Source organism: Gordionus sp. m RMFG-2023, chromosome 1, assembly GCF_954871325.1.
Source record: "Gordionus sp. m RMFG-2023 chromosome 1, tfGorSpeb1-WG-v2, whole genome shotgun sequence".
Lineage (NCBI taxonomy): Eukaryota > Metazoa > Nematomorpha > Gordioida > Chordodea > Parachordodidae > Gordionus > Gordionus sp. m RMFG-2023.
This window is the reverse complement of record NC_088775.1, coordinates 39954077-39976259: the sequence shown is the minus strand read 5'-3', so window position 1 is coordinate 39976259 and position 22183 is coordinate 39954077. Positions and strand designations below refer to the sequence as shown.

Below are 22183 nucleotides of genomic sequence, written 5' to 3'. Positions count from 1 at the left end.
TTTTACCTTTATTAATTTTACCATATAAAAAATTTATTATTTGCTATAAACTTTTGATAATATATTATATCAGCAACTATTGAAATAAAGAGAGAATTTACCATTAAAAAAAAATACTAAAACAAAGAAAATTTTTAATTTTTTTTCTTAAAATAATAATACGTCAACTTGCGGACTTAATATTAATGAAATTTAAAATGTAATTATAATTATTTTTAATTTATGTATATTAAAGGATTTAAACTATTTATTATGAGATAAAAGGTAATACAACTATTAATATCTATTCATTTTTTATTGATTATATCTAATAATATAATTTTTATAAGTTATACATATCATAAGAAAATGAATATTACTCCAATTAATAGAATATATAACAAAAATTTTTACCTAAGCCTTTGCATTTTACTTTGGCATTTGCAGTTTACCTTAGCATTTGCAGTTTAGTCAAACCCTAAAATTATCGGTCTCCTTTTGAAAATTAAGTATCGTCGATACAAATATAAGTATAAACTTTGGATATTTCCCAATTTATTTGTAACAAATTAGACCTCTTTTTTATAAAAAATTAAAGTATATTTATATTTTATAAATCTTTATTATCTATGAGTAAACATACAATAATTTTAAAAAAATATGTAAATAACAAATATTAAAAAAAAATAGTGAAGGAATACAAAAGATAAAGGAGGAAAGTATTAGAATGACAGATTCCCTCTGAGAATTTCAATTTGGATTCTTTGTTTTAACTGATAAAACTCAAGGGGATTTCCTATAAAGAGCTTAATTTATATTCATATAGAACGAAGAGCTAGCAGATCCTTCGGATAGTGGCCAAGGTTGTTAGTTATAACCGAGTTACAAAATTATTATCAGGTATATCGGAATATTTATTAATTTTGTTGACATCTAGAGGACAATGTCGATATTGATACTTGTAATAAGCAGGAAAAATCCCAATTTAAGATTTTTCCGCTTTCCCACCCTTTTATAGGAAAACCATGAGGTATTTTAGATTAGCGATAAAATTTCAGGGGGGGGGGGGTTCAGACGATTTGTGAACCTAGTCTAGAGAATAGATTTTAAAAGAATATGATATTCATTCTATCGAAAAGCATAAAATGTGTTAAACTTAAATAAATAGTTAAATTATATTACATAAATATTAAATTAATTATTAAACCTTGTTAGACTTGGAATACTAAGTATTACAAAATAAATTTTACTTGATATAAATTTTTACGGGAGCAGGAATTTTATTTTCTTCTATAGACAAAATACCGTGGACAACGAGGACCAACTTAAAATATTAATTTAATTTTTTTTTTCAACAAAAAAAAGAAATGTTTTGGATAAAAAAATATTTTAGATAAGATATATCGAATTGTAGCATCTCGTATTTCGTGTATACTAACCCTAGCGCACATCAGGTCTCTCATTATTAGTTAAAGTAAAATATAAATAGCCCTAGTCATTCCATATATGCTAACCTCGACACATTGCCGCAATCCATGTCTAGGTAAAACATATCTAACCCTAGCAAAGTTGTTAACGCTCCATTTTAAAAGGGGTTAATTTCCTTCTCTGCTCCTGTCATTTCAAAAGGACCTAGCTCCTGCCTGCTTAAAAGGAGCGTATTTCTGCTCCAAATAAGAAAAATAATTTATATAATATAAAGGGCACAAAACAAAATCATATTTTTTTTATCGATATAAATTTTGAATCAGAGAAAATGATGTCTCAAAAAAATTTATAATAATTTATTTGCTATACTGTAGTAAATTTTCTAAATTTAAATATAAGCAAGGTTTTGCGCCTAAAACCCGTTTAACAATACTAAACAAATTATCAATATGAACGCTAGCGGGATAAAATGTTTTTTAAATCGTTATTGCTTATTTATAACTAACAAAAATTTATTGTTATTGTTTGTTAAAAAAATTTTTGCCTACTATATTATCTTTCTGAAAATAAATTTGATTGAATCCAAAAAAAATTCGTTGGGTGGTATTTTGGGAAATTGTATATATTTTTGTGTTAGAAATTTTTTTTTATAAAATTAATTTTTATATTTTTTTAATTTTCTATTTTTTATCCTGCCTGTTTACCCATTACCAATTCAATTTGTATTTGGAATAGATAATAGCAGAAATGATTTATCTTTATACACTGATGAAAATCTAAAATTATCCAAGAATATTTAATTTATTTTAAACATTTTGCCAATGCCGCATACAAGAGACCCCAAGAGTTTAGCAAAATTCTAAATCTTCTAAATCATTAACTTTTGAAGTGAGTCTAGAAATAATTGAAGTTAGAAAACCCTCACCTTCAAGGATCTTCAATTTTTTGCCAAAAACTTCATAACCTAAAATTTATTCATTTCGAAAAATATTGTATTAATATTTGGTTATATTCTCTAATAAATTTACGTTCCTGAGAGTTAATGCGTATCAATCTTATATTATTACATAAGTTATTCATATTTTATGGTTTTTGGCTTAATATTTTTTTTAAGAATATCATGTATTCATATCATAATATGAATTCCATCATGTGGTATTTAGACATATCAATTATCTTCCCAATTTTTTAATTACATTATCATTAATATTTGCAGATATATTATGTTTATTAAAGACTGACACTTTTGAAATGAGCTTTGAGATATAATTTTAAGTCCTATATTTTATAAAGCTTTCTCCGCGTCAACTGTGATCACCAAATTGATATTGTGGAATGTAAAAAGTGAAATGTTATGGTAGAAAATCTTTTATTTCTGCTCAGTTAATCAGACGATACCACAAGTTAAAAATCTATCCATTTTTAGAACTTTTATGTTCAAACATCCACCTCATTTAGAAGAGAATTTCTGGTAGGATGGAAACGGAAATATTATTGAATGAATCCGTTTCACTATTTTCTGCATTTATTGATAAAACGTTATCGTCTTCCAGAGTTTTTGTTTTATAATTTTAGTTTAAAAAATGGCGAAAATAAATAAATATAAAAAATTTATTAGAAAGTTTAAAAATATATTTAATTTTAATTTTTGGAAGTTTCAAAAATGATCTAAGCATTAAGTTTAAATTTAATATTTTATTATGGTTTCCAATTCATATTATCATGCCAAAAAGGGTTAAGCAATGACATATCAATATATAGTGTTGACCAGATTTAATTAAAAACATTTCTATATTTTATAATTTATTTGAAAATAAAATTATTTGACTTGCAAAAAATTGTTAAAATAATATTTATATATTCTTATATTTTATTTACTAGAATTAAAAAATATGGAAATGTTTTAAATTAAATCTACACAACACTGTAATTAATTTATTGTGATAATATCACGAGTGTTGATAAAATTTAAACGATAAATTTTACAATTTATTTATTCAGCACACGTAATATTACTTATAAATCCATTTACATTAGAATACCCTCTATTACAATTGAAATTTTAACATATAGCGTTATTTATCAATGCTGTTAAGGTAGATATTGAAAATAGCACGATAAGAAAAAGTAGTTAATTAATAACCACGTCTCTTTTTGGGGGTTTAAATAGTTAAATGCTCTTTTAGAAATATTTAAATTAATATTCTAAAATAATGAATATAATTTATTTTTATAATATTTGATCGGATATATTTTAAAAAAATTAAATTTGTGCAAATCCTTTGAACCTCACTTGCATTGTATTCATTCAAACTGGCTAAAGTGTTATATATTTCATCGTCAGTCTCATAACAAAATTAGAACATGTTGTATTTAATTTTTTTGAAGATATTTTCGACGAGGTTGTATATCTTTATCCAATTCAATGAGAATATTAGCTTAGGGAAAATTTTAGGGGAAATGGGTTCTTTGCTTGAAAAAAACCCAGATATATCTTTTCTTAAAAGCTAATACAAAATTGATATATTAATAAAATAATATGCATTTAATAAAACCTTTATCTTGTGTAAAAGATATTTAATTGGAACTGCAATATTTTATTTATTAAATATTAAGTAAAAAAGATTAGGTATACTTTTTTAAAGTAGCTTAGCTATATAAGTAGCGACGTTAAATTTAAAAAAATTGAGCAATGCGCTACCTTTTTACGAAAGTAGAAAAACTACTTTTTTGGATAAAGAGGTGTATATTTAGCGTGCTACTTTATAAAAGTATAAAGGATTGTTATGCATTTATTTTCGGCATATTATTTGCAAATTCGTTTGCCAAGCAAATTATTAAAGGCAACATTGGGTAATCAAGCAATAGAATTTTTTAAAAAAACTGAAGGACGTTGTGTTTTTAAAATATAAAATGACCAGTATAATTCAAATTTGTATTTAGTTTTATTCAAATTATTAAGAATTGACTTAATATCAAATTAATTTTCAATAAAAAATTATTTAATATTCGAAAGAAGTTTTATAAAATAGCATATTTTTGCACCCGAATATCATGGGTAATTTAAAAGCTAGCTATATTAATCTTTAATGAAATCTCTGGATAACGATCCTTTTTTTGTATTAATAACTTACTTATGTAAAAGATAAACCCTTTTAAAGCCTCGTTATATATAATATAGAAAAATTAAACAGTTATAAAGTGTCAAAATTCTTATTAGTTATATTGTAATCTATTCATGTTAAAAAATTAATTTTAAAATATCCCTAGGTTTCTTTCTTTCTTTTACCTCCATTCTTGTTAAATGAGTGAATTATTTTTGAACATTTTCTAAATTAGATCCACGACTACATCATTATACAAAATTCATAAAATGTTTTTAAGGTTAAATTAAACTTTATTTAATTTAAATCTCAAATCTTAACAAATTTTATTTACATTTTTAATTTTTATTTATTTATGGTAATATAATAATAAAAAAATATTCAACAAAATATTCAACAACGAATTATAGCTTTTTCGATTTCCAACAAGATTGAAAATAATGGATAAAAATATTATAAAAAGAAAGGACCAACAATCAAAAAAATTATGTATAAAAAATTGCAGATATTAATCTAGACAAGTGATTGAAGTTAATGTCATAAGATGCCATATATTATTACATAATATAGGAAATGTAACGATTTAGTAAGAACAATTTTAATAATAAAACACATTATATCAAACAATTAGTAAAATTACAAAAAAAATTATCATTTGGTGCAATGCAGATACTTTAGACACAATATTTAATGATTTCGAGGTAATATTTTATCAAAGAAAGATCGTCTATAAGTGTAGCGAAAACTTCTTAATTAATGTAACAAATATTACAAAAAGAATGAATACATGATAGCATAACTTTCTTACAAAAAAAAATGTATATAAAATTTTGTTAAATATTTTAAGCAAATATAGATCCGTAACGGCTATTTTGCGAAATTTTTCCATTTTTATCGAGTAGCGCGTGTTGAATTTGTTCGTAAGACGGTAACTGTTTGAGGGTACCAAGGGCAGCCACAGAAGGTTTGGAGGCCAAAAACTTTTGTGCTACAACTACTATATCTTCCTCACTTACTTTACCTGTCATTATATAAAAAGAGATATATATTTTGCCTATTCAAAAATGGATATGAATCAAATAGTGCATTATTCATATTCGATTTGATTAAATGAATATAATTTACTATTGGTATTCGATTTAAATAATTCGTTTATTAAATATAATTCAAGCACTAATATGCCAACAAACGCCAATGATTGCCAACAAGTGCCCAACCACTAATTTATTAATTAAAGCACCCATACGCTAATCTAAATAGCGGAATACTTATCATTAATAAATTCACGTTTGATCAATTATTAGCGCTTGTTGATTCATCATTCACGGTTAACGCGAATTTGTGGCGAGGAATACAAAAAATAGAGCATATTTTGTATATTTCGCCGCAAATTCGGGCTAATGTGAATGATGACGCTCCTTAGGTGAAAAAGCTATCAAATGAAAAGGCAATAGACCACTTACTTATCTCGTTGAGCAATTGTTGCGGCAATTTTCTGGAACCATTTGCTAACACCTGACGACCAATGTCCTCAAAAACGACGGGCCTTGACTCCAAGTTCATCATAAGCATGGATTGCAACTGTTTTTTAGATCGTTCAAGTTCCGTCTTTTCAAATGTTTCGTTTTAATGAGTGTAAGTTTCAAAAATATAAGAAAAATGTAATTCAATTTTATCGGTTCTTTTATGCTGTAATTATTCATTAGGGCTGTAGAAAACAAAACAAAAATTCAAGTTATTGTCAAATTAGGGGAGACCGGGGTAAAGATATTGACGGAATAACAATATCTTATCTTTATCTTATAAAAAGCATTCCTAGCGTAATATATTTTCGCAAGTAACTGTTTTTTACCCAAAAATGTTATAAGTCATAGTTATAAATAATATCGGAACTTTATAGCTTAACTAGAAGTCACACAATAACGATTTGTATAACATATCACCTTGGATAAAGATAAATCTATGGATCGGCAGAGCTTTACTAATTTTATACTGGTTATTTTTTTCTCAATTTTTAAATTACCTGAGATACGCTTTTGGTCATATTTGTAAGCTCCTTCAATACTACTTCAGCGAGTTCAGCAAGCTGGGATGGGTGGGCCGATGCATGCACGCAAAAAAGGCCTGTGTCTGAATAAGAATGATTGTAAGCCGTGGCGTTAAATATCCAGTGGTGACTTACAATTTGAAAAAATATATATGGTTATTGCACATCAAATTAAGATATTTAATTTAACAAATTAAATATATTTGCTCTACTTAAATTATACACTCTTAATCTAAAATTTTTAGCTCCCTATAAATAATTCTTACATGTTAAGCACGTTGAGATAGAGACGCGAGTACATACCCTTACCAGGACCTCCAGCCGAGAAAGAGCCACCCCCTCCCATCATGGCATTCAGGACGCAAGCAGGCACGAATGTGGGGTCAGAGTGTGCCACACCTTCCAAACCTATCACGCAGTGGGCAAGTTCGGGCAATGGATTTGGTCCCAAACTGATGTCAGACATGTCCTTTTCTTTCTATTTTTAATATTTTACTAAATGAGTTAAATTGGTAAGTTAATTATATTATTAAAAAAGTAGAAATACACTTATTATATGTAATGGAGGGGGATGCCGATATGTATAAAATTTTTTGAAACCTTCCTGATTCCGCCAGTATATTGAGCGACTGAGCCATCGAATCCAGGAATTTTAACTCCTGTCAGCTCTTTACAACCTTCCCAGGTTGGAATTTTCCTGAGAAAGGTTTTGTGTACCACTTCAAGTAGCGCGTCATGTTCAATGCCTATTTTTTAAAGATAATATATAAGATATACCCATCCCTAAAAAGGTTAATTTCTATAACGAATATAGATGCAACTACGGCTGCACCAATTTTTTAACTAATCCGATATTTAGATTCGTTTAATAAAAAATTTCTAAATAAATTTTTAACTTTTATAAAATCAGGATATTCCCTTGTCTCCATTATTGGGTCATTCCATGTCAAATGAGCAAAAAAATCAAGATTTTCGGCCGAACCCTTTCAATTTCAATAAAAAGCTTTAGACTGGTTATATATGTTCCCATTAGATCATAAACGAAATTTTAGCGCATTAGCAATTATATTAGCGGAGATAATCGGGGTTAAAGGTCCAAAAAACGTCTTTTTTTGCTTTTTACTGATGTTAAATAATTAGTTTTTAATTTAAAATTAAATATGATCAAATATTGAATCTAATATCAATAGCTAAGTTAATAATTGATAATTATGGCAAAAACATCAAAATTATATTTCGAAATGAATATGATCTCCAATTTTTAATTTTTTTAAGAAATATTATCCTTTTACTATTTTTTTAAGAAATATTATCCTTTTACTATTTTTTTAATAATTTCTTCAACAATTAGCATGGCTGGATATTTATTTAAAAAAATATTGCGATTTTTATACTTTAAAAAAATAGATGGCGCTCTATATAATAGTTTTAATATGTTAAAATTCATTTTTTTATTGATTAAAAATATTTTAATGTATAATATATCATAAAATTCGATTATATAACTTTGTAAACCTTATTCCCCTGAGATATTCGCAGGATAAAAAATTTTAATAATTTTTTTAATATTTCAATGTAAATTAAAAATAATTAAAAAATCCGACTAGCATGCGAACAAAAAAGCAGGATTAAAAGAGTGCAGGAAAATTATTAAGGAAAAAATCGAAAATCACATAATTACCCGGCCTACCCTCCATTCCCCCCCCCCATACTAAGTCATACCCATCAAGACCAAGAATGTTATAAAATTGTCATTAACCAGAAAATTTCAAAGATTTTTAAAAAATTTTTAAGCAATATAAATAACAAAAAATTAACTAGTTATATTGGGTATCAAATGAATTTGAGCATTCTCTATTAGATTTTTGATCAAAGTCTTTGAATTTTGAGCATATGTTTAACACTGGAAAAATTAATAAAAGTAAGTCAGCTGTTTTTATCTTTTCTTAAAATTATTAAAAATAAACTGATTAGCAAAATTAATTAGCGAATTTAATCTATAAATCACAGTTGCTAAAAATACAAATTGATTTCTTTATTATTTTTTCCCAAACACCGATTCATTTCTTTAACATTTTTCTAATTTAAAAAAAACTAATTTTTTATATTTTTACTTGTCGTTAAAAATAAATAAATTTTTCTAAATGAAACCTTTAAAAGGTAAGCTAAAGTGTTGCAATCCACTGAATAAACCAAAACATAAAAATTTAAAAAAAAATTTAAGATTAGTTCTTCCATGGATGCTTAATATAAATAATGATTTATATCTTCAACAAAAAATATGTTATTATATTAAAGGATAACTTTGATAAATTATCAAAAAATCAACAATATCAAATTCTTACAATTTTGCCTCAGAGATAGAGTGTAAATAAAATTCAAAAGGAATTCAACGTAACATCATACATAGCAAGAAAATCTAAAATGGTGGTAAAAGAAAGTGGAATTCTTTCATTTTCAAAACATAAGGCAGGAAAGACACTAAACGAAAAAACATTTAAACTCGTCAAGGATTTTTATAGTTCTGATGAAATAAGCCGACTCATGCCTGGAATAAAAGATTGTGTATCTGTTAAAGGCGAGAAAGAACCAGTTCAAAAAAATAATCTTAAAGAAATATTCAAGATGTTTAAGGAAGAATACCCAAATATATCAATTGGATTCTCTAAATTTGCCGAACTTAGACCAAAAAACTGTATTTTAGTTGGAGCTAGTGGCACACACACTGTTTGTGTCTGCGCTATTCATCAGAATGTGAAATTAATGACAAATGTAATAACTGAAATTACAGCAGAAGATTACTGTATAAATTCTTACAACTATCTTTTGGCGCAAATTATTTGTAATCCATCTCAGCCAAAATGTTATTTAACAAATTGTGATCAATGCCCTGGTATAGAATCTCTTAAGGAACAATTATACCAATTGTTTCAGAGAAATCGTATAGAATATGTCACGTTTAAACAATGGATAACGGTGAATAGAACAAATCTTGAAACTATTATAAAGTATGTTGATGATTTCATCGATTATTTATTAGAAAAAGTTCAAATTTTACTGCGTCACTCGTTATAGCTACACAACAAAGTTTATTTTTGAAGAATTCCAAAGAAAATTTAAAAGATGGGGAATTTTTAACAATTCTAGATTATTCTGAAAATTATTCCTTCATTTTACAAAATGAAGTTCAGGGATTTCATTGGAACAACGTGCAGGCCACTATACATCCATTTGTAGCATATTATAAATCTGTAGAACATTTAAAAAATATAAATTTTGCTATTATATCCGAATCATTAAACCATAATACTAGTGCAGTCCACCTTTACCAAAAAAAATTTATTAATTTCTTAACAGCCAAATTTAATTCTAAACCAGAAAAAATAATATATTTTTCAGATGGAGCCGAGTCTCAATACAAGAATCGCAAAAATCTGAACATATGCCTTCATAAATACGATTTTAATATTCCTGCCGCATGGCATTTCTTTGCCACTGCTCACGGCAAAAATGCATGTGACGGTATCGGAGGAACTGTCAAAAGATTAGTTGCCAGAGCTAGTCTTCAAAGGCCAAATAAAAATCAAATCCTAACCCCATTAGAATTATATAATTATGCTAAAGAAAATGTTAATGGAATTCAATTTGAATATATATCCAATCAAGAATATATCGAAGGGGAATTAGCCCTTCGTAAAAGATTTAATTCTGCGCTGCCCATACATGGGACCCTAAAAATTCACGGGGTTATTCCCATTGATCAAAATAGACTAAAAACCAAAATATATTCAAATTCTAAAAAATATAATATAAAACAAGTTTCGTTTTTAAATGAAAAAATTATATTTAAAAATATTAATGGATATGTAACATGTGTATATGATGATAAATGGTGGTTAGGATATATAATCGATAAATATATGATACAAATGAAGAAGTAAAAATCTGATTTTTACATCCTTGTGGACCTTCAGCCTCATTTAAATTTCCCATGAAAGATGATATTTTAGTGTTACCTAAATCTCATATTCTTTCGCTGGTCAATCCTTCTACTCCCATCGGTCGAACATATATATTATCTCCTGAAGAAATCTCACAAGCTAGCCAGGCTTTGTATTCCTTTAGATGAAGTAAGATTTAATTAATTTATATGATATATATAAATTAAAATATTTTTATTCAACAAAAAAAAACGAATTTTAACATTATAAAACTATTATATATAGCGCCATCTATTTTTATTAAGTATAAAAATGGCAATATTTTTTAAAATAAATATCCAGCCATGCTAATTGTTAAAGAATTATTAAAAAAATAGTAAACGGATAATATTTCGTAAAAAAATTAAAAATTGGAGATCATATTAATTTCGAAATATTAGTTTCAAATTTTCAACTGACCATAAGATGACCCATATTTTAAAAAAAATTAATTTTGATTTTTTTGCCATAATTATCAATTATTAACTTAGCTATTGATATTAGATTCAGTATTTAATCATATTTGGTTTTAAATTAAAAACTAATTATTTAACATCAGTAAAAAGCAAAAAAAGACGTTTTTTGGACCTTTACCGCTAATATAGTTGCGGGCTAAAATTTTGTTTGTGATCTAATGGGAACATATATAACCAGCCTACGATTTTTTATCGAAATCGAAAGGGGTCGGCCGAAAAGTGATTAATTTGACATGGAATGACCCTTACTAACATAGATAAAGATTAATATGTTGATATGAATTATTTATTATAATGTTAAAATCTTAAAGGCATTGAAGAGAAAAATAGTGTTTCATGTTAGAGGTCGCACAGCCAGGCCTGTGAACCAAAAAATAAAATATTTTATGAGCTGGGCCAAAATTTTGAAAATGTTTTTAAGCTAATAATAATGCAAAATCTATGTCGTTTTCTTAAAAAAAATAAGAAAACTTGTACAAAATGTATTTTTCCAGCCAAAATTTCCATCAGCCGTTAAGGGCTGACATCTTTTCCATACACACCATACTTCTTATTTATATATATGGATGATAAAAATTTTCCATGTTAACTTAGCTCTCAAACAAACAAATGTAAACCTTTTATATTCAAGTAGTGTAGTAATATATTTATAGTATAATTCGAGACCTCTCGCCTTATATCAATTACTGGTATCAATTCCTTAAATTTAAAAAAAAATCCGATGATTAAGCATGTGTAAAGCAATCCACTGAATAAATTTCACAATTTTCGGCATGAACTTGTGTGTATTATATAATTTAAATTATGTAGTTAGTTTGACAAAAATTAACAGTGTACCCTATGCTCGAATACATTTCCGGTCAAATCAGATTATTCAAATTTAAAAATTGCCCTCAGTAAATGATTTAAAAGTCGAGATTCCGAAATCCTGTGGATTCTATATTTCAATATGGCACGTATATTTATATGATTAAGTTAATTTTCTTTAAACCAATAGGTAAAGAATTTTATTTTAAAAATGTATTTTTCCTAGAATAAAAAGTTTAAATAAAATAAAACGAATTATAATAAAAAACAAAGGTATAATGAAATATAAAATGATAAATAATTATATTAAACTCTTCTTAATAAAAATTAAGGGGTCGAGTTGAATAAGCTTCCTCGTGGTGGCGATTTACCATCTGTGCTTAAGACCGATTCTGTGAGAACGCCTATTGCCGAATACGCCAAAGGCTTAAGTGCAAGCTTTGGAAAAGTCTCAAATCTATGATCATTGAATTAACTCAATCTAATAATCAGGTGGCATTGGAAACAATTAACAATAGTTACTTTGTCAATTTTTTTATTCTCTTTTAGTTTATAAGATTCCTATAAATTATTTTTTTTGCCTGAAATAAAGCATCAGTATACTCAATTAATTAAATACAATAATTAAACATATTATTTTTAAATTTCGTGTATTATCGGGCTTTCAGAGTAAGAAAGGCTTTTAGGGGGAAATAATGGTTTCTATCGTAATAGCAAAATATTCTTAAAAATTAGTAGAAGAACGGTGGGTTAATATGTATGCATCATATTTTCTATTGTTGCACATATATTCGGTACCATTAATTGATTTTAAAACATTTGAGTACTGATTTCTTTTATCCTCCTGTGCAGCTAAGTTTGTTCAATTAATAATTCAGGCATATGATAAGTAGAGTGCCAATGAAAATCGCAAATTTTCGATTTTTCAAATTACAACTAAAAAAATGATTTAAAATATATATGATTTTCTTTATATTAAATTTTTAGATATAAAAAAAAGAAATGGTATTATAGTGCGACCTAATTGAGATTTTCCGAAAAAAACCCAGTTTGCACTTTTATTAGCGCTTATAAATAGTTTTCCAAATAGCAGAAGCCATCTGAAATGCATTACGAACAGATCTATAAAAGATTTTATAGGTTAATAAAAAAAGAATATATAATAATAGGACGAGATTATAATAAAAGCAAAAATAAATTCGACATAGGAAAAGAACACATTTTAATATAATATGTATAACACTCCTCCCTCGGCTCATGACATGAAGAGAGGAGTTTTAATTATTTTTAAATGAAGGGTCAAAAATTTATTTAAAAAATAAAATAATATATCAATCTCCTTATTTAGCAAATTTTTTTTAAAAAACACGTTTATAAATTCTTTATGTTTGACATATCGAAAACGATCTTTCCTCTTTGTCCAATTATCTCTCTCTTATCACACCGTGGATTTCCATGACTTTGCGATGTGTACTTAAACGAGATACCACGTCAAAACTTCTATTGTTAGCACGATTATAGATGGGGGGATAAAGGTTAAAAAATTAAAATCAAGACACGAGGGATCAATATTAGACAGGCATAAAGTTAGCGAAAGCCTATAAGGGGACCTTGTAGGATGTCCTTCGATAGAACAAAAAAAGATAGGTTTCAAAGAGTTTATTGCATGATTAACAATCGTAAGAAATCAATCCATGGTTCTATGCACTTTTCATATTTTTAAAAATTTTAATATCTCATTTTTTTAATATGGTTTGTAAATATTTTAATATAAAAAAATTTTTAAATATATTTTTTTGTGTATTGGCCACTGTTATTGATTAAAATGGAAAATATCGAACGAGATATTTCTGGAGAGATAAGATAAGGAAATGGTCAATTTACGAATTTTATAATACCAAATCTAGTAAATTTTACTGAAGCAATCAAAGAAAAAAATTTACCGACTCCGGCTATAACGATGCGCTCAGGTATAAAATGATCCCTCATGTAGGTGTATAGTAGCTTACGATCTATTATAGGGATATTTTCCTTCGGGCACAATTTCGGAAGGCCAAGCGTGTTGTCTCTATAGGCGGCCTAGAATAAAATAGGGTTACATATTTATAAGGTTAAAAATAATAATATATTTTATAAAATTTGACTATTTGTAAAAATTAATGCTGTAAACAAACTCGTTCAAATTGAACGAATAATGACTGGCATACCTTTTATTATTTATGAACTTTAAAGGTGAACGCGTTCCATTTTTTTTCTGACGAACGCATTCGTTTTTTACGTTCTTTCAATTTTAGAAAATATTATTTTTATTCAATTGAAAACAAAAAATATTATTTAAATTTTTTAAGAAAAAGGGTTACTATTTATGTTTCCTTTACATTTGAATTTTTTTAACCAGTCACTATTTCTGTTCAATAGATTAGTTTAATAATTTGAATATTATTTATAGATTAGGGTAAGCATGTATGTTTTTATTTTATTATCATCATCTAATTCTGAAAATTCAGTATCAGATATATTAACATTATCATGGGCCAAATATAATAAATACTTTAAGTAACATCATATCTATCTTTAATAAACTAATTCTATCCTTCAAATGTAAAATGTGCCAAAAAGGTATATCAGTTTCAAAATCTTCAAGTTCTAATTTAAAGAGATATTTGATTGTAATATTTATTATTTTAAATAATATAACCTATTATATTTTATTTTAGATATTTATATTTGATTATTAAATTACAGAGTTGTTATAAGATACTTTTTAAATGGATCTAGATATAGATACCTTGTCTAAAAATGGATACAAATACATCGATTAAAAATGTATCTAGATATAGATATAATTTTTATCATATGATACAGGGTTCGCCATGGTTCTCGAACACTTATTATGAGAGCACAAAATATGTAAACAAGATAATAAAAAAATCTCAATCCCCCTATTTTTATTGTTCTTTCGAACTAATCTCCTTTAAAGCAAGCATTTATTAAAAAAAAATTCTTTACAATAAACTTATAATTTATTCATTAAAAGTCAGAGCAGTATCTATAAAATTTTAAAAAATTCTAAATAAATTTATTTGCTTAAAATAATTTTGTGCATCAATGGTATTGTTTTTAATAATTAATGAGCGTCACGGCCAAGCAAGGATTTATATATTCCTTTATAGTGCGACAAATTGAACGTTTGATATCTATAGATTTAAATGTGGATAAAAATAATATATTTTTTTTATATTTAAATTTTAATATTTTTTATATAAGTTTTAATATTTTGTACATATATATTTTTTTTATATTGGACTTAATATTTTTTAATATATGTATTTAAAATATGTTAATATGAAATAAAATTAATTTTTGTATTCAAATATTTTTATTTTTAATATAAAAAAGAGTTAGATAATAGATATATATGTATAGATATATAATAATAAACATCTTATTATAAATTTATTTTTAGTGTGATTATTTGAAGTTTCGCTATTATTTTTAAGTTTTTATTAAAGGGTTTTCATAATAGTTGAACAATATATAATTCACTTAAAAATATTAATTTCAAAAATGGCTAATATATTGTATTAAAACATATATGGTATTTATTTATATTAAATTATATTGAAAATTTTTTTTAGAGTGATTCCACGTCAAATCGACTTACCAAAAGAGGTTTTTGGTCGACCATCTCAAAAATGAATGAAACTTGGCATGTTAATTATTTATGTTGTAAATGTTAATAAAATCAAAACTTTAGAGTGCTAGCTCAACCAGATCCTAAGATATACGTCTTTAAAGTCAAAAATCGCGAAGTGCGTGATTTCATTAAATCTTGTTATTTTTAAAAATATTTAAGATAGAGTTACAAATTATATATCATTTTATAGCCCTTAAAATTTTATTTTGGAAAATATAAAAAAAATTAAAAAATTACAAATGTTTTCTTTTTCCGACAAAAATATAAAATTAACATTGATAGGAAGGGATTTTTTTGGGGTGTTAATATTCACTAAAAATGTTTATTACCTTTATATTAAACGATTTAATAAAAAATCTCTATAGCCATTTTTGTTTTTTTATTTTATTTGAATTTTTATTATTATTATAAATAAAAAAATGTGATATAGATGGCGTTATATTAAAGATTTTTTATAATATATAATTTTTAATAAAAATATGAATAGTATTGTGATTAAAATTAAAAAATCAATTGAGTATAACCAAGAATGATGTCCTGGGCAGGCAGCCCATACAAATATGATTTTATTAGGACGCTATATTGTAAAATAAACATATTTTAAAATTTTATATTCAAACTATTATAATTTTGCGCTTATTAATAGAAATTCCTAAGGCCATAATTTGTACATGTGGATCTACTATCGTTACTATTTGAAAATAACGATCATATCAGCTCATTTTATTTTCTTATTCCTATCATCGTTACTAATCAATCATCATATATTTCAAAACTTAAACATTTTTTACAACCAAGAATTTATGATAATTTGTGATTTCTCTGAAAATTATGCATTTATAATCCAAGACGCTGTTCAAGGATTCCACTGGAATAAAAATCAAGCCACTATCCATCCTATGATAGCATATTATAATAATGGCAATATAGAAAACCTTAATTATATGGTAATATCAGAGACACTTCAACATAATGTTATTGCAGTACATTTATACAGACTAAAATGATAAAATTTTTGATAAATCAATTCAGCAAAAAGCCAAACAAAATATATTACTGCTCTGACGGATCAGTGGAACAATATAAAAACAGAAATTTTTTATAAATCTGTGTTATCATGAATCAGATTTTGGTGTCTCAGCTGAATGGCATTTTTCTGCTACATCCCATGGAAAAGGTCCATGTGACGGCCTTGGCGGAACATTAAAAAGAGTAGCAACATGTTTAAGCAGCGCATCAGTTCTGGACACAATTTACGACAGTTGATTTATATCAATTTGCAAAACATGCCAATAGTAAATTTTACATATATAACCAACGAACAATACAATTTACAAGAGATTAAACTATGAGAAAGATTCAATTTAGCTCGTCCCATTCCAAGAACTCGGGAAATACATGCTGTATTTCCTTTGAGTTTAAGTAAATTTAAATCAAAAATATATTCATATGCAGAGGACTTTCAAATTGACAATATCTCAAATGCCGATAATTTGTCTTTTGCCGATATTAAAGGATTCGTAACATGTGTTTATGACGATTTTTGGTGGTTAGCCACATTACTAAAAAAGAATGAAATTACTGAGGAGATATATATATTTCCTTTTTACAGCCCCATGGACCATCACCATCCTTCTTTTGCCCAACAATTAGGGAAAAGATATGGTTACCCATTAATCAAATAATAACAATAGTAGATCCTATTATAGTGACAGGACGTGCCTACAAATTATCGTCTCAAGAAATCTATTAATAAGCACAAAATGGGATAAGATTAAAACAAGAGGTATTTATTTTTATATTGTTTGTGTATAAAATTTTAAAATATGTTTATTTTACAATATAGCGTCCTTACAAAATCATATCTGTATGGGCTGCCTGCTTACATATCGCCCCAGGACATCATTCTTGCTTATAATCAATTGATTTTTTAATTTTAATCACAATACTATTCATATTTTTATTAAATATTATATATTATAAAAAATCTTTAATATAACGCCATCTATATTACATTTTTTTATTTATAAAAATAATAAAAATTTAAATAAAATTAAAAAAAAAAAAATGCTTATCAAGATTTTTTATTAAATAGTTTAATATAAAAGTAAAAGTAATAAACATTTTTAGTGAACTTGAAATTTTTTATTTATATTTTCCAACGTAAAATTTTAAGGGCTATAAAATGATATATAATTTGTAACTCTACAAGATTTAATGAAATCATGCACTTCGCGATTTTCGACTTTGAAGGCATATATCTTTGAATCTGATTGAGCTAGCACTCTAAAATTTTGATTTTATTAACATTTACAACATAAATAACTAAAATGCCACCAAGTTTCATTCATTTTTGAGATGGTCGGCCGAATCGCTGGTCGATTTGTCATGGAATTACCCATTCATAAATTTTGAACGAACTGAACGCGTTACTTTTTGCGATGGTGAACTTGAAAGTGAACGCGTTCACTTAAGAAATGATTAAAGCATTAGTAAAAATAAATGGAGTAATAGAACTAAAACATGATATTTAATTCAAAATATTTTATCAATAATTGGATGGGACAAATGATATAATTCTAAAAGGTAGCAGGAATGGACGTTTAAATCAGGGAAGTCCCATCAAAACCGGGACTAATGGCCACAAGTAAGTCATAATATATCTCACAAGTGTAATAAATTTAAATATTCAACAATAACTTTGATAATTTTTATAATGTTTATCTATTCATTACAAAATATGGATATGAAAATGTACAGTAAATATTTTCAGCATTCTGATTTTTATTAAAAGTTTTATTATTTTTTTTAAAAATCCATTTTTTAATTGTGATATCCAATCAAACAAATAGGAAAGAAATATAAAGACATTTTCACGGGTTATGAAATTATTTTAATTATGATTGCCACCAGTGGAGTTAAAGGGTCCTGCAGGCCTTCATTATAATTATTAATTACATAAAAAGGTTATATTAATTTTGACATGATAGCTGAAGTAACATATTGAAGCTTCCCTCTTGTCAAGCGAGTTTAAAAACACCTTATCATCAATTAATTTATTGACTAAAACTTCCCTTAAAAAATAAACATTTCAAAATATATTCATCCCCATTTCATATTACTAGATTAATATTCAGCAATTAATATCATTTATGTGAAGTTTTAATCATATTAAGAAAATATTTTCTTAGTTTACAGGGTTTCCCATCCAAAAAAGGAAAAGTATCAATTATAAAAGGAAAGGTCCGATCATGAAAGAAAGTATATCAATCAAAAAAGGAAAAGTGTTAATCAAAAAGGGAATGAAAAATTTTTTTTTTCTAAATACAAAGCATATAACAAAATATATGTTGAACATCATAAACAACTATTCATAATATTGGGGGGGGGGGGGGTGAATAAAAAAAAGCACTATACTTTATGGGGCATCACCTCTATGAAATATCAGAATTCAAATATATATAGAAAAAAAATATTTTGCCCAGCCTGGCCCAAAGCAATTATATGTTCCCTCTTGGCCGGGCGCAGACCTCTAATTAAAAATGTTATTTAATTTTCAGTAAATTTTTAATTGAATAGAAATTAATAAGTGTTAAATAAGTAATTTATTTGGTCCTTGATATCTCCAAAAATATAAGAGCTGGGATTCTAAAATATAAACACTGCTTTAGATATATATGCCAGAGACCTAAAGGTAAAATTTCAGGTCCAGATTTGAAAAAAACAACCTTATTTAAGCATTGTCAGAGATTTTTAAAAATATTTGTATTTAAGTCTAGTCTAGGATTTTTCTAAATAAATTTGGCCCAGCATGTATTTTTATTTTTTAGCCAGGCTTGATTATCTTAAAATATTGTAATTTTGATAAATTTTGGCTGTATTTTGCAAATTGTTTTAAATGGAAATTAAAAATATGAGCAGTAAATGAATATCCAAAGCTTTATTATATGACTTTTCAACATTTTGAAGGAACTGATTAATTAATATAATTTTTAAAAAAATTTAGGTTTGGTCTAGATTTTTTTTTATTTGGTCCATATTTTTAGTTAATAATTTTAAGCCTGGTCTACAGCTCTATGTGCCTTAATTTATATATAAAATATTCAAATCCCAAGGGGTCCCATAAAAAATACTGTTTTTTGATCAATTTGCCATGGAATAACCCTTAGTACATTAAGTAAATTATATAATTAACATCATCTTTAGAAAAAATTATGGTAATCATAAAGTAACTATTAGACTTGAGTAACTATAACTTATTTTTCAACTAAGGTAACTAGTTAGGTTTTGAACAAGGTAGCTTTTAATGTAACTAGTTGTTCTTGAAGAACAACTTTAACACCATTAAAAACTATCACCTTAAACTTGTAGTTTCTTTTAAGAAAAAAAATAAATACTTGCCTCAACTTCTCTGATTTTTTGTCAATCTTCAAATTACTCTATTTTAGACATTATTTTGCTATACTCACAAGCTATTATAAAATAGGTCAATTTTTTAGAGAGCTGCCTGGGTATATGGGAAAAGTCATAAATTGGCATGGTTCTAAAATGCTCAATGTTATTCAAAAGATAATATATTTATGAAAATGGGATGTAATTATATAAAATATATATAATTGATATAATACTGCATGAATCATTTCCATCAACAAAGGTTCCTGGTCTGGTTTCATATTTAAATCCTCTAGCTCAAATGATATTGTCTTTCTGGCCATTTTAAACTTCAATATAATTCAAAAAAGTTTAATAATTTTATATAAAATAATAAAATATACTATTATTCTAAGAATTAAAAATAAAATTTATTTAAAATTTGAATTCAGGAATAATTAAAGTGAACCTCATCCTCTGTAAAATTTGGTTGCAAGACAATTTCAGATATTATGTCAAATACTTTTTCAAGTCCTTTGATTTCTGCTGAAGCCGCATATATCAATGTATCTCTAATTCAAAAAAAATATGAATTTAATTCTATTATAAAATATATAAATAACTTTACAAGCATTTAAATTTTGTAAGTCATTTTTAAAAAGTTTAATTTATGTATAAATTTAATTTTAACATGGTATATTTGTCTAAAATTTTAAACATAATTATAACGTTTTACATTATTATATAAATTATAACTTTAAAATAGTGCATACATCTCAAAAAAAACATATAAACTGTAAATTAAAAATTAATTTACCGAGATGATTGGCAATCAAATATGCCACACTGTTTTTCAAATTCTCTAAGTATATGATCTTTATCTTTGTATGAATTTGTGGACTAAAATACATGTTTATATAATATGTAATAATGTAATAACATTAAATGAGAGTTTTTCTAAAAAATGATTAATACCACTAGGATAAGCAACCTCATATCTTGAACCTGAGTCAATTACAACTACATAAAAGTAATACTTTAAATGGTAATATATAATTACCTCCAACTGTACAAAAATGTCCAAATCTGTTTTCGGTAGCAACAGTTAACCCATTACTTAATTTAGTTATTTTTGTTTCATTTGATAGTTGAGAATTTTCATTAAAATATTTAATATTTGGTAAATATGGTAATGGTTTTGAAAGTGGTATATTACATCTAGATTTTAAGCAATATGTTCGCGGAGATTGTAGGTTTAAATAGCTATAATTAAAAAATTAAAAAATGTTTTTAAAAAATAACTTTTTTAGAGATTTCATTTTAGATGAATGAATGTAAACGAAGTATATATTAGTGAATGCGTATAAACGCTAGATTTTTAAAAACGGTTAACACGATATTTTAACAAGAAAATTTTGAAAGCCTTGAGATTTCGATAATGCTACCATCTATGAGGAAAATCTCCATGCTTGAATTTAATTTTTGGCTAAAATATTGGGAATGCCGTTTTAAAAATCAAGCCATTTAACAAATGTGACCTAAATAATTGACATAATTTAGAATGAATAAAAAGAAAAATACAAATATTTTTCATATCATAATCCTTAAGTAAACTTTAAAGATGACACAATTTACATGTTGAAGTTGAAATTTATAAATATTAACTTACATATAGATTCTGTATAGAAACCCTCACTAAAAATGATTAAAATGGATTAATTTATATTGATTATTATAAAAATAAAATTATAAAAATGACCAGTGGCGTAGCTATGGGGGGGGAATGGACTTCCCCCCCCCCCTCCCAGAGCAAATTTTTTTAGATTATACGTTCAGAAGACTCAAAAGTGACTTTATAAAATACCATAAATATTTATATTTTTCTAGTTTTGATGTTTGTGGAAAGATATTATATTAATATTGAAATTATTCTGGACAGTATTTTTATAAAGTCATTGAGAATAATCTACTAAATTATAATAGCATATTATTGATGCATTTAAAAAATGGGTGATACAAAGGTTTAGACATTATTAGTGAAATCTCTAGGCCTGAGCAATATTTTTTTGGCTAAAATATTGAGTTAGCTGTTTACAAAATCGGCTCAAATCGAGCCGTTTAACAACACTAATTAAAATGATAAATAATTCTAGGACTTTTATATTATAAGAAAAACAATATGATTTTTAAGATAAACCCGGCCAAGAAGGGTCTGGGCGAAGCCCCCTATGCTTTTATATGTATAGACCCCCTCTAAGGAAAATTCCTAGCTACGCCACTGAAATTGACAATGA

At 26.0% G+C, this 22183-nt stretch overlaps 1 protein-coding gene across 1 annotated transcript; it reads right to left on the bottom strand.

The window, feature by feature from the left end:
• Nucleotides 1–5082: 5082 nt before the first annotated feature.
• On the bottom strand, nt 5083–21245 carry LOC135931217 (mitochondrial-processing peptidase subunit alpha-like). Its single transcript, XM_065468172.1, has 12 exons — nt 21192–21245; nt 20950–21152; nt 20830–20909; nt 20707–20789; nt 20359–20461; nt 20147–20239; nt 13765–13900; nt 7159–7304; nt 6825–7036; nt 6535–6688; nt 5975–6119; nt 5083–5532 (listed from the first exon to the last, which is right to left on the bottom strand). Exons 1-12 carry the CDS (start codon nt 21206–21208, stop codon nt 5354–5356), a joined length of 1551 nt encoding a protein of 516 aa, XP_065324244.1. The 5' UTR covers nt 21209–21245; the 3' UTR covers nt 5083–5353.
• Nucleotides 21246–22183: the final 938 nt, after the last annotated feature.

Excerpts from the sequence above, each read along its gene's own strand:
- LOC135931217 (XM_065468172.1), bottom strand. Across the intron at positions 20,910-20,949 it reads ACATTTTTGTACAGTTGGAG|TTGTAATTGACTCAGGTTCA; the intron begins GTAATTATATAT and ends ACTTTTATGTAG. Across the intron at positions 20,790-20,829 it reads TAGAAAAACTCTCATTTAAT|TCCACAAATTCATACAAAGA; the intron begins GTTATTACATTA and ends CATGTATTTTAG.